The 13,549-nt window shown below is 40.9% G+C and overlaps 2 protein-coding genes across 3 annotated transcripts; one reads left to right on the top strand and one right to left on the bottom strand.

The window, feature by feature from the left end:
* The first annotated feature begins 134 nt into the window (after positions 1-134).
* Positions 135-4,842, top strand: cenpk (centromere protein K). Of its 2 annotated transcripts, none has more exons than XM_031562596.2 (10): positions 135-224; positions 520-630; positions 794-850; positions 1,173-1,236; positions 1,350-1,396; positions 1,689-1,771; positions 2,220-2,318; positions 2,462-2,597; positions 2,906-2,959; positions 4,237-4,838. In XM_031562596.2, exons 1-10 carry the CDS (start codon positions 222-224, stop codon positions 4,390-4,392), a joined length of 810 nt encoding a protein of 269 aa, XP_031418456.1. In that variant the 5' UTR covers positions 135-221; the 3' UTR covers positions 4,393-4,838. The 2 variants fall into 2 exon arrangements, with proteins under 2 accessions (XP_031418456.1, XP_031418455.1); XM_031562595.2 differs by lacking the exon at positions 135-224 and adding an exon at positions 237-330 and having other exon boundaries at positions 4,237-4,842.
* A 6,888-nt stretch (positions 4,843-11,730) lies between these two features.
* On the bottom strand, positions 11,731-13,406 carry LOC116218980 (myosin-8-like). Its single transcript, XM_031561751.1, is given in 6 exon segments — positions 11,731-11,736; positions 11,951-12,055; positions 12,814-12,984; positions 13,078-13,088; positions 13,091-13,202; positions 13,290-13,406. Coding segments are annotated over 6 exon segments (522 nt in total).
* Between the last annotated feature and the right edge of the window lie 143 nt (positions 13,407-13,549).

The raw sequence follows: 13,549 nt of genomic DNA, 5'->3' as shown, positions 1-13,549 counted from the left end.
TCCATTCTCCCTTTCCCTCTTACACACAGACACCCATAGACATATACTGTATATACGTCTATTTAGACACCAACATTTGCCCTCTTGTGGCAGCAGTGCTTTAGCACCAACAGCCGCTCTGGGTAGGTCGGATTTCTATGGTGAAAAACAACTTCCTGTCACGTGGCCATTACAACTGGCGGTATTTTTGTTTAGTTTAGGGGACTTCGGCGTCGGTGAAAATGGTAAATGCAGGCTGTTGTCAAAAGTTAATTTATCTTAACTCACTTGTCTTTGATGTTATATGTCCCGCTTTATGTTGTTAACTCAGATGTCGCATACAGTATATTGGTAACTTTAGCCATTTTGTGAAATAAGTATCGCTAGTTGCAGTTTAATTTAATGTTAGCAGGTAAAGTAGCAATATAGCTAGTTGGCTGTAACCTGAGATGAGAATGTCATAAAATCCAGACAGACGTGTACAGCGAATAAGCAACGCATATTCTTAATATATTAACGAAGTTTACTTTGACTCGTCAGGCTGAAGCGCCCTTCACGTTTGACCAGTCGCCCAGGGTTGATATGTGTTCAGATGCAGCAAAGGCGGAAATACTGGACGAGTGCGAAGAAGTATTCTCTCAACTTCAAAAAGTAAGGGATAACTAGCTAGCCAATTACTTGTTAGAAATGTAAGCCATCCAAGTTAACGTTATCCCTTTCAACCTGGTATTATAACCTCTTGATTCTCTTCAGTGTTATGCATTTGAGGTAGGCAAATACTGTTGCGCTGCGCTAATGGGATTCTGTCTTGCAGCTTCAGAATATGATTATATCGTCTGACACAGAGGCCTGTGACGTTGAAAGAAGTGAAGTGAGTGTCTAAGCTTCCTCATGTATTTAATATGTTCTGTTGATGTTGACATATCTTTGATAATAAGCCTCACCTCTATGGTTTCTAGTGAGATGAACAGGATAAAAAGAGAAGTAAAGAAAGAGGATAGAGCCTATCTGTTTTTACTAATAAACAAGTGTAGGTGCTCTAGGACATTTGAGCATCCAGACAATTCTAATAGAGATGTAAAATCCAAATCTGCAGGTGGTACTGGAAAATGATGACACTTGTGAGATTGCGGAGTGTTTTGCAGCCGTATGATGTCTGTTTGTGTTCTGTGTGTTGTGCTCCACTGAAACAGACTCCAGACTATCTGAATGCCCTAGCAGCAGAGCTTGACCAGTTGAAACAAATGGAACCCAAATGTAATGTGGACTTTTTTTTAATTATTTTTATTATTAATATTACATTATTATTATAATTATTATTGTATCTTTGCTAAAGACTTTTAAGTGTTAATGTTCTCTTACTCCCACAGTGATATCCACGAATCCTGAGATCCTGGCAGCCGTGGGCATGGACGAGGTACGTCTGTTCCCCTAACCCCTTATGGCATTAGGGTGGGCCTTCTGTTAAGGATTTAGCTCTCTTTTTTTCACATAGCATGTGTATTGAAATGAATGTTTGATTTTAGGGGCATACCTCAACATCTAGTCTCTCTTGTCACAGATATACTTTAGGAAATACACACTAGTTGTCACTAAAAAAATGTTTCTTGTAAAGTATCTGTAAAGTACTTTGGATAACTGCCTTGGTGTTTGTGTGTGTCTTTGTGGTCTTTTCTTGTGTTTGTAATGCGCTGTCTTGTCTCTCACAGCTAAAGACACTTGACAGCCAGCTGGACATGGTTGTGTCCTACCAAGAGACAAAGAGGGAGTCTCTCAGAGAATCTTTAAGAAGGTGGTCTCCCTTTTATACTCCACAACCATTTAGATGGCACACATAATAAACTGGATGTTAATTCATCCCTCTATACACAGAGTAAACTTTTCACACCACTAACACACCACACACCACTAACACACCACAACTACATCATATGGCCCTTTGTTTGTGTGTCGCACCAAATGTCACATTGTCTGCCTCATGTCCAAACATTTGGCACTCCCAGGGAACATACCGCAATTGCTTTTTAGTTGGGTCTGTTTTTTCAGGTTCATGAAATAAAAAAAAGTAATTTTGCATTCACATTTGAATAAAGGCTCTGTTTACATCAGGGGTTGGATTGACTTATATTTACTACTATTTCTTCCAACTGTAAAGGCAAGTTTACATAAGACCTCCATTCAAAATGTTTATTATATACAGAATGGGTAAACTATATGGTTTTTTTTTTGTCCTGTTTTAGAGAGAAACTGTGGCTGAAGGAGAAAAAGCAGGTTCTCAATGCGGTAACTGATCAAGTTGAGGCAGAGCGACTTGAAAACGACAAACTGTCAGAAAACAGGTGAAGTATTACTGATCTGTAATGAATCCGATATTACTGATCTGTAATGAATCAACAACCTGTCTCAGCCAAAAAATACACAACTTGAAGTAGCTTCAACTAGATGCCACCCTTGGTGACCACGTGATGTGTTTGTGCTTTAGTAAGTTGCAGGGCATGAAGAGGAAGATCAAGAAGATGAAGGACTACCAGGCCACCCTGATGGAGACTCTGAGCGAGCTGTTGGAGGAGCACTTCCCAGGCCCTAAACAAGTAAGAGCGACGACTGGGAGAAAGAAGGTAAGGACTTTTCAGATTACTTTACTAGATGCAGATCGAGACAGTCCCATGGTGAAAATGATCCACAAGGCGTCAGATACCTTTCTCATGAACATTACATGTAGTATTTTTATGGGAATGCAACTGGGGGCTTTAAGATTTTAGAAAGACATGGATCACTTTGTTCACAGAAGAATTCTTGATTGGTGTTTTTGTGTAGTGAACTTTGGTCTACTCTTGTATGTCACCTAGAGGAAGCAGTTGGTAATCCTCCATATAATTATATATTATAACCCCATATAAATGACTGATCCTACTTCTTTTTGCAGACCACAACTGCCGAACCAGAGGTGGACCTTCTCCCACTCAGTGAAGTCCTGGAGGTATTCAAGGATTCAAAGTTTTATTGTCATATTTAAAAAGTAAAATGTTGCTTGAATGCTTCCCCACAGACTAGACAATTAACATTAGAGCAGTGCAACATTACAATGTAATAAATACTAAGTACAAAATACTAACTAACAGTGTCTAACAACGTACAGTACAACAGCTTGCCCGGTCACTTCACTGTTTCTTCCTGGTTTTGCAATAGAGAGAATGCTGCAGAAATTTTACACAATTACCAATTAAAGTGATGGTGCAAAAGTGATGAGCATGGGAGAGCTTAGTACAAAAGATTATCAAATGACAGTCTAAGGTTTGGTATTAATAGTGCACACTTGTGACCATTGAACAGCCCTTAATCAGGGTGTTGCATGTTGAACAGTCGTATAGCATTGGGGTAGAAGCTGCTCCCTGAATGTGGCTGTGCATGTGTGGGTAGTCCTGAGCCACTTACCAGAGGGCTGAAACGAGAAACGTGCCACTGCAGGGTGATCGTGCCACTGCAGGGTGATCGTGCCACTGCAGGGTGATCGTGCCACTGCAGGGTGACCGTGCCACTGCAGGGTGACCGTGCCACTGCAGGGTGATCGTGCCCCTCCAGGGTGATCGTGCCACAGCAGGGTGACCGTGCCACAGCAGGGTGACTAGAGTCTTTCATGACGCGCGTTGTCTTTCTGCGGCGCAGCGGTGTGTACATGTCCAGGATTGCTGGGAGCTGTGGGTGGATGACAGGCTTGTACATGTTATTATAAGGAACTGTCAACATGGAAAGGATCCCTACAGAAAGACACCTGTGTCTGTCTAACTCAATAACTGTAAAGAAACTGTAGAAAATGACTGTTTGTACAGTCAGTGATTTATCTGTCGTCTTCCAGCCTCTGAGTGCCCACTGCCACACCACACGGTAGGCCGATCTAGATCTAGCGGTAGGTAAGCACCACACGGTAGGCCAATCTAGATCTAGCGGTAGGCAAGCACCACACGGTAGGCCAATCTAGATCTAGCGGTAGGCAAGCTGTAGTGGGTCCTTAATGTGTCCCAGACCAGCGTCTCAAAGCACTTCATTGCAGTGGGGGTTAGTGGCCCAAGTAAGTGACTGTGGTCAGACATTATAGGGGGAGACAAACCACTGAGGGAGAGTATGAAATGGGAGTATAGAACCAGTGTTTGTATTTGCCTGAAAATAGGAATTCAGGTTTTAGATTACTTTAAAAATCATATGAAGTAAATGTACACGCGAGAGTGATAAATTGCTGCTTTGTCTGTATTCTTGCAGCTACTGACGAACAAGACCTTGGAGACTCCCCACGAACCGTACGTCACCATGGACGATCGCTTTTGGACGCCCTACGTTGAAATGCTTCTGCGTTACGGAATCGCAACAAGGCACTCGGAAGACCACACTAAAATACGTCTGGAGAGTTTTTACTGAAATCTATCAAGTGCACTGAGTGTGCACACTGTGTGTGTGTTTCAGAGATGTCGGAGCGTGCTGAGAGCTTGCTGAATGACAACAGGGTCACTTCAACACCTTGCATCCATGTCCAGCAAACTTAGTGCTTTGTATTATACTAAGATATTTCATATATGTATTAAATTATTACTTTTTGAAGCACCTTATTATCAAGAATATGTTTTTATACCCTCACTTAATGACGTGCCGTCTAAACAAAAATTCCGTTTGGGATGATTAAGTTAACACCCAGTGGAATAGTTCATTTTAGTACTACATAGTAGTCACTGTCGACAAGAAAACGTTCAGTTCCAGAGGAGTTTTGACTAGATTTAGCTGGAAGTAAGGGATAGGATAAGGATAAGAACACAGAAGATATGATTAAGTGCTTAAGATAATACCCCCAAATCTTTTAAGTATTAAAGTATTGAAAAAGTAAAAGTGTGACTGCTTGTAATGATTGGGGGTCAATGCAGCCTTTTGAATTGTACCTCCTCGTAAACTGCATGGGATATGCATGAGATTTGGCATAATGATGTTACGATATGGTTTCAGTAACGTGGGCCTGTGGGGCCCGTCCTAATCAGGCCTGTCCCAGCACCGTTATCACAAACGTTCACTGGATGGATGATGCTCAGAAACACTTGCACAACCAATGAGGTATGATCACCAAGCAGGACATTATATGTTAGGTCTTTAGTTATGACCGTTACCGTGGCAGTTGTATTGCATTTTGCATTGAATTTGAATTGGGCATAAATACCTATCTGTCACTTGACCAATTGGTTCTCTACCAAAACTAGTGAGCTATTACCTTAACAATCAGTTTTGGCCTTTGACATTTCTGTTGTTTTCATAAGATCCTATTAATCCTTTGACTGCTAGGTGGGGCTCTGGTAGCAGGATGTGAGTGCCGTACCAGTTCTTTTGAGGGTTTTGTTATATACAGGACATGCATAGAAAACATGGTAATGTGGAATCATATTAACTTCCATAAAACGAAAAATGTTTATTTCATTTGAACAAGGTTATTTGCTGAAGTGAGGTGGAAATGTCTATGTATGGAACAATGGAGACACTTCTTACCCTCAACGCCGTAAGACGTTTCTTTTAGCTTAATACCTTGATGTTTTCACAAGAACCTGCTGATCATTTGACTACTAGGAGGGGCTCTGAACAAACAGGATGTGAGTGCATGCCGTTCCAGTCCTTTTGAGGGTTTTGCGTTTGCTTTGTGTGTGGGGCTAAGTCACATTTGTCTGAGGCTTGTCCTTTTTTTTAAAAATGTATTAAGGGAGATTGGCATTGGTAGGTTGAGGGCCCCTGCAACCTCTGGTTCGATAGGCCCATGCTGTAATACAGGCAAGACAATGGGCAAGAACTGAAGAGAAATAGGATAAGGTCTGTTGGACACTGCGGTGCTTTTGTTCTTTTACAAGACAAATAAAAAAAATTGTCGATGCACGCAGGATCTGTTGACAAGCATACCGCTTCTGTCTCTTTTTATTGATAACAGCCATTTCCAATACACGTAAATCACAGCAAAATGAACCAGTGCACAAATAATCTCAATAACAATGCACATCAATGCAGACAGTCAATGTTTATTGTATGTTTCTGAGTGAACATGTAAGGAACTATAGTTAGTGGATATGGCGGCTGTACACTGATAGGGTGTGAAGTGCCTGTGAGTCATGTTCTGTGGTTTTGCAAGCTGTGGAGTGAAAATGTGGCATGAGTCTGAATTTATAACAGATACATTCTTGTGTTCAATTTGAGCATTTTGTGAAATTTACATCTATACATAAGGAACAATATGAGCTTATTTGTGTAAATTTACTTGCCATTTATTTACAAAGTTTTGAGAAATATGCATGCATGTATACATGGGCGTCGCCACAATATAACTTAGGGGGGACACGTCCCCCTCACTTTAAAAAAAAAAGTCGTTTGGACCCCCCCCACATTTGCCATCAAAATATTAGTGCATGACTGGTCTACTAGCCCAGCGTTCTTTCTTTCCATTGCCTCACAATCAAATCCGTTCCATTTTATCGGTAGGGGGAATACCCATAGCAATAGAAATCCACTCCGCGTTTTGCTGGTTTCCTACACATCACGCACGCAGATTCAACTCCCATAAGCCCGAATTATAGATCTGCGTCGGTGTCCGTCCGTTTTACGGATGGGCGGGGAAACTGATTCGGACGGATTCGGACGTACTGTTTTTGATTTATACTTCTCCGACGGCTGTGGGTGTTGAAAACAATTCACTGCCAGAACAGTAGATGGAGCAGCGGTTTTTTGGTCACAGACGAGCTACTACGCGACCTCTTTGAGTGATAGAATTCGTCGATTGTTTATCTCCCTCCTCCCAGCCGTCACGTCATCAAGAGCAACAGGTGTAGTCACATGGGTCTTTGAGACACACTACATTACAATGGGTAGTCTGTCTAACGCTATATATTCACTTGAAAAGGCAAACTTATCTCCATCATGGTAGGTATTATTTGTGTGAAAAATAGTAGCACTCTATAACAAAATGATATGCTTATCTTACATACACTATAGAAACTATTAAAAACGATTCAATGAAATGAATACTATCTTATTTTCTTTGGTATTTTTTGTCATATTCAGATTTGTAATGATGATGATTGCTGGGTAATATGTATGCTGTTGTCCAATGTCAAGTCTCTATTTGATCATGTGACGAGACGATATGATAGTTTAGGCGCAACATCTGAACGTCAAGACCAACAAGCTGACTGGGCAAATAAATATCTGTGACAACGTGATTACAGGAGGCAAACTGGTATCAGGGAAGAAGTTAAAAATAAACTGTCATCTGGAGAGTTTAAAAGAATACAAAACGAGGGGGAATCTACTGTATGGAGATATTTCTGCTTAGTAGTCAACGCGGATTGATTAAACCTGGATGGTTGGGGGAGAGAGATGAACGTCAAAACCGACAAACTGGGCCAGAGGCAAAAGCACCTGCAAGCTGAAAACAATGGCTTTCAAACATAAGCGTGATAAGGCATTGAACATTCCATATTTAAATATCTTAATAAGTAGTCAAGTCAACGTGTCTGCCTCACGTGATGGAGAAGTTCGTTTTTTGAGAGTAAAATAAATCACATTTAGGATAATAGCCTTCTTGTGTGCGGGGATTTTTTTTATGTCCTAGCTGTGACAACGCGATTACAGGAGGCAAACTGGTATCAGGGAAGAAGTTAAAAAATAAACTGTCATCTGGAGAGTTTAAAACAATACAAAACGAGGGGTAATCTACTGTATGGAGATATTTCTGCTTAGTAGTCAAGGCATTGAACATTCCATATTTAAATATCTTAATAAGTAGTCAAGTAAACGTGTTTGCTTCACATGCTTCTCCCCTGTACAAAAGCGTCGGCTAAATGACTAAATGTAAATGGATTAAACCTCGATTGTTGGACTATGTAGATCGTTTTATAACGAACTTTGTGCACTTAAAGTTTTTTTAAAAAGAAACTGTCATCTGGAGACTTTAAAACGACACTCGAGGGGAAATTTACTGTAGGCCTATGGAGATATTTCTGTCGGATGGCATCATATTCTATGCGGATTCTAATGAGGCTGTTTGATATGTCCAATGTAAGAAGTGTGAAGCTTTAATGAAATATGATTGATGCCATCCTCTTTCTCCACAACATGGATTAAACATCGATGGTTGGACTATGTAGATACTTTTATAAGGAATGTGTCCGTGTATATAACGTGAGTTTTATTTAGGCATATCAGATGCATAGCGTGTGTAATGTGTAGGCCATTTCATTCCGTTCTTGCAATGTGAATAATTCATTTCAATATGCTTATCTCCCTTTTGTGCGCGCTTGTGCGTTTAACGGGGCTTGTTTGTGTGAGCCAGTGCATTTATCATTCATCTGTTGATGCTCGAGTTTAATAAAGGCAGGCTATTCTTAAGAAACGTATGTAAATGTGTCAGTAGTATGAACAGTTGAGACATTGACTCATTGGGGTTCGGACTAAATATTTTACTTGCTGTCGGGCTGGGGTAGGGCTGGGACAAGTCAGCGCGATAAGGCATTGAACATTCCATATTTAACTTGCCGGAATAGTCGCCCCATAATGCCGTGCGGCGGGCACATACTTTTCTCTATGATGCAGCGCCCAACGATGTTCTTTAACAATGTTCCTTACTGTTCTAATTGCATGTCGTTGTTCTGTGTTGGGACGGAGTTTATACAGGTGTGTGACGGTAGCACAGTCTGTTCGTGATAACTTGTAGCAGGGCATAAAGCCTGTGCCATTTTGACATTGTATTGTGTTTAGTGTTTAATTAAAAGCCATAACAAATATTCCACACTTCCGTGATTTGTTACAATATCTTAATAAGTAGTGAAGTCAACGTGGATTCTATGGATTAAATTCATTTATTGACACATCTTTTCAGGACGGCCACAGCGCTTTAAAACGACGTGTTTATAAGTTACATTATTCAAAGATGGAAGATAAAAGGCGAGATAATCGCCAGGTGTAATAAGCCTACTTTCTCATTATGTGTGTGTGTTAGGGTTTGTAATACAATGGTGTTGGCTGCAAGTTAACTCCACTTCACGTTAATGTTAGCTTTTGTATATGAGCATTCATTTCAACTGTTCCATCATCTGAAATATCACGGTGTTGAAAAACAAACCTTTGATCTAAACAGAATATTCAGTATGGAATGGGAATATTTCAGAGCAGTAGGAAAAAAATCTTTTATCGCGTTTGACAAATATGCTCCGATTGCTGTGATGTCTCCTGTGAGAATGGGATAGTATTCTCTCCTATGAATTCGCGGTCATTTGAGCGTCCTTATAAGTGTTTCAGAAATATCTTCAGACCTCTTCTGTTATGTTTGTTCATAATCAACTAGAAGAAGCTTGTGAGACGGTCTACAGGCTATTCATAAAAAACATACGTAAATGTGTCATTAGTATGAACAGTTGAGACACTGACTATGTCTGGTTGGATTCCGACAATATATTTGAATGGCTGTCTGGCTCGGGCACTACTCTGTCGGACGCAGGCCGGGCTCGGACATAAATATTCGGCTGATCCACACTCTATTACAGAATAGGAACAGATAGGGAATGAAACAGGAAATGTGAGATTCCGGAAATGATGTCGTTAGGAAATGATTTAGTTAGCGGACCAATCACAGCCAAGGGGGTATCCGTCGCTATCCGTTCGTATCCGAAAAAGTTACAAAAATCGAGAGGTGCACGTCGGTGTCCGTCCAGCTCTCCGAAGGGCTCGGATGGGCTCGGATGGGCGTTCCACCACGGGGAAGGGTGTTGCCAAGGCGTGGCTATGTGTCCGTCTCCGTCCAAATGGATAACTATAAATCTAGCAATACTCCTTGATCGAAGCGTCTCGCTAGCAGCTAGCACTTGACTTGGTTTCAGACTGTCCCACAGACGAGATGGACATGAGGTTTTTTCGAGGAAGAGGAAAGTAAGTCAGAGTTGCCCAAGTTTTCCCTTTAGTGGCCAAAGCACCCTTATGAGACATTCTCTGGCTGTAATAGCATTAAGTCACAAAGATCCTTCTGCAAACATTATGGTTATAGCTAGATAAGCAAGCTATTTACCTAAAACTAGCACTAGGCAATACCATACTTTATTTACCCATGGAACAGCATTTGTTGATTTCTTAATCTGGGTCTGAAATATGTTGTGCTTTTGGCCGTGTTCAGACCTAGGCGTCTGTTTCGGGCAGAAAGCCATGACCAGGAGGTTTTTTTCAAGTAGCTAAAAAAAACGCTGGTGGTTTTTTGTATTGCCATAACAACCGTGAGCTAATCTGGCGTTAACGTTAGCTAACATGCTAGTTTTTCTAACGACTTTTTAAATCCTCCTTTACCCAATTTTGCTCTCATTAAATGGAGAATAAAGTGCCAAAGTTGTCAGTGTCAGCATTCTGTATATTACACCAAAACATTATCCTGGCTATCACCAGACCAAGTTCAATCTTATTTAAGATTGCAGATCGGGCTGGGTTTACCCAGTCTACCAGAATATAATAGTAGTCAGTAATTGCAGGGGGGGGGGGGGGAAGGGCGAGATCATTTTCTATCTAAAAACATGGTAAATGCACCAGAATGCGGGAAATTGCATCTACATCTTTCAAAATTTTCTGGGGGAGAAGTTCCAGACCCCCCGCCAAAATGTCCCCCCCACTCTCAAAATGCTGCTGACGCCCTTGCAGTTAGTACACAGTTGCAAGGGCAGGAGAACTACTCGATATATTTCCCTTAAATGTTAATGCAGTTTGTGAAAGCTTAGCCGTCGATTAGAGAATTAGCCTTGGCATATGTGGTAGAGATGCAAACTTAAAGTGTAGTTATTGGTTTATTATGTTGAAGCTATTATGAAAAAGGTTTGCTTCTAGGCATATGTCTACAATAACAATTGCTAGATTATATACCTTCTCCGCCATATCATGTTTGCATGCGTTAACTAAACAGGCAACTAAGCAGGGCCAACTAGCGGTATTTACCGAAAAACTTACAGAAAAAAATATTACATTTTTACTAGTGCTGTCAGTTTAACGCGTTATTAACGGCGTTAACGCAAACCCATTTTAACGCTGTAAAAACCTTTATCGCGAGATTAACGCGATTTAAAATATTATTTTTTTTTAAAAAATTTTTTTTAGATTTACATTCTTTTTGGCCTCGCAAACTGTGTAGTAGGCTAACGTTACGGTTTGAGTGAATGGTGAGCGCGATACGGTGAAATGGATGATAAAAAGTTTCTGAATGGAAAGTTTACTTTTAAAAGTTGTGTTGTGCAAAAGAAGCGAGCTTCACTGTTGTCTGAACATGTCAACAGGCAGCTGGCTGAAAGCAAAGAAGTAGTAGGCTTACCTTTTATTGGTAACCTAACTGTTACGGTTCATTGTTTCTGAAATAAGAGGCCTGACTGCTATGTTCCCAGCAAACTTGAAAAAAAGAAAATATTAAGCCATAGTTTAACTGCACTATAGGCTGAGTCCTTGTTTACCTGAAATGTGCACTTTATAATTTTATTTTGTACCGCCCTGTTTGGCAATGTTGGTTTTCAATAAAATAAAACATTTGCATAAAGCAAGCCAATCCACTTTTCCATGTTGATAAGGGCATTAAAATTCAAACAAAAAGATGGAAAAAATAAATAAACGAAGGGACATTTAGAATAGATAAAAATTTGCGATTAATCGCGATTAATTTTGAGTTAACTATTGTGAGTTACAGCTTGGAACTGTGACTTGCTAGCTTGCCACATTTTCTCACTCCTATGTGGAGGAAAGTGGAGGCACAAACTTTTAGCAAAATTAAAACGCCAAGCTGTGGGATATGAAATCTATGCGGCAGCGGGGTATAAAAAAAGTTCCAATTTCAGGATAGGGCATCACAATTATGGATAAATGTGACAGTTAACAGATAGAAACTTGCAAATGTGACATTATTTTCATAATTTGCAAAATATGTGGCGTCTTAATAATTTACCTGGTAGGTGAGCTCCTTCACCCTCCTCTCGTATTTGCGGACTCCCTTGACAGCATCAACACCACGTCTCTGTTCACCCTCAACCTCACCTTCCAGTTCACGAACCTTTCCATTTCAGTGTTTTAGTATTATTGTGAAAGAAATATGCTATATAATTATTATCATGATATGTGTTGTAGTTTGATATTAGTTTGTTAAATAGAAGTCTCAGCTGTTTCCTTTGTTCTGTGAGGGGAATTTTGAATCTGTGAGAAAGAGAGATTTGGAACTCAGAGGTGTCATGAAATGTTTAGGTTAAGACTGATTTATTGTTGTAAGACCCAGAGTCTGGATTTGGGGGTTTTAGGTAAACATTCTTATCTCTGGGAACCAAAGACGAGATGGTACAACCATGGGAGTGTCATGTATGAACTGTGAACATCTTCTTGGGTTAAGTGCAGATATCCTAAAGTGTATCCCAGAATCCTGTCTGCCATCCTGTGTAAACTTTGGATTTTCAATAAAGAGACTTGTTTCCGCATAGCACGTCAGAGAGACCCTGGTCGAGGTGTCTGCTCTCCGCCGGACGCGGCGTAAACAAGTCCAGTTCACTTCCATGCTGGGTTGTGTCTTTAATCTGCTAGTTAACTGTTTAGGGTAATTTCCCTGACAATTATCTATAGCAAATCTTTATATATATGTATATATATTGTGGATGTTGGTGGTACAGTGATATGTGTCTCAACCTTTGACCCGGATTTGATACACTGCAGTATGCCCTTCTTAGTTTCTTTGGATAAAAGTGTCTACTTAATACCAGACCTTAACCTTCACATAAATATATACATAATATACCACATATAGCTCTCCTGTTTGTTGCATACCCTGGCCTCCAGTTTCTGGAGTTGTTTCTTGCCACCCTTCATAGCCAGATTTTCAGCCACATCCAGACGGTGTTGCAGATCCTTCACGGTGACCTCCAGGTTCTTCTTCATCCTCTCCAGATGAGCACTGGTGTCCTGCTCCTTCTTCAGCTCCTCTGCCATCATGGCAGCCTAGATGATGACACAGTTTTTCATATTAGAAATGAACACATTCTCAAACTTTGAACAGAATTATCATTTGGAAAGAAGTGCAACATTGCTTACATCAGTGATGGCTTCTTGGCCTTCTCTTCAGCATTCCTTGCCTCCAGGACAGTATCCTCAACTTCGCTTTGGATCTGAACCAGGTCAACCTCCAACTTCTTCTTGGTGTTAAGCAGACTTGTGTTCTAGGGTTAAGGTATAAATCCTTATTATACATTAAGTGGTGAAAATGATGATGTAATTGCAGTCCAAGAACCTTTACTTCTCTCTACCTGAGAGTGCAGGAGCCCAACACGCTCACTGGCATCAACCAGCTCTTGCTCAGCCACTTTGCGGCTTCTCTCTGTCTGCTCCAGGGCAGCTCTCAGCTCCTCAATCTCTGCCACCATCAGGGTGTTCCTGCACTCCACCATAGCAGCCTGCTCCCTCATGTCTTCCTGTCCTCTTGCTCGAGGTGCTGGGCGGTGCGGATGGTCCTGATGGTAGGCGGCGAGGAAGGCGGGGTCCATGATATCGTCCCGAGGCACCCATG

The sequence above is a fragment of the Clupea harengus genome, chromosome 24, assembly GCF_900700415.2.
Source record: "Clupea harengus chromosome 24, Ch_v2.0.2, whole genome shotgun sequence".
Taxonomy (NCBI): domain Eukaryota; kingdom Metazoa; phylum Chordata; class Actinopteri; order Clupeiformes; family Clupeidae; genus Clupea; species Clupea harengus.
Note: the sequence above shows the minus strand (reverse complement) of the source record. Positions and strands in the feature narration are given on the sequence as shown.

Bases quoted from the DNA above. Each gene is read 5' to 3' on its own strand.
- cenpk (XM_031562595.2), top strand. From the start codon at position 277: ATGTTATATGTCCCGCTTTATGTTGTTAACTCAGATGTCGCATACAGT. The intron at 1,237-1,349 runs GTAATGTGGACT...TTACTCCCACAG, and splicing joins GAAACAAATGGAACCCAAAT to TGATATCCACGAATCCTGAG. The intron at 2,598-2,905 runs GTAAGGACTTTT...TTCTTTTTGCAG, and splicing joins CGACGACTGGGAGAAAGAAG to ACCACAACTGCCGAACCAGA.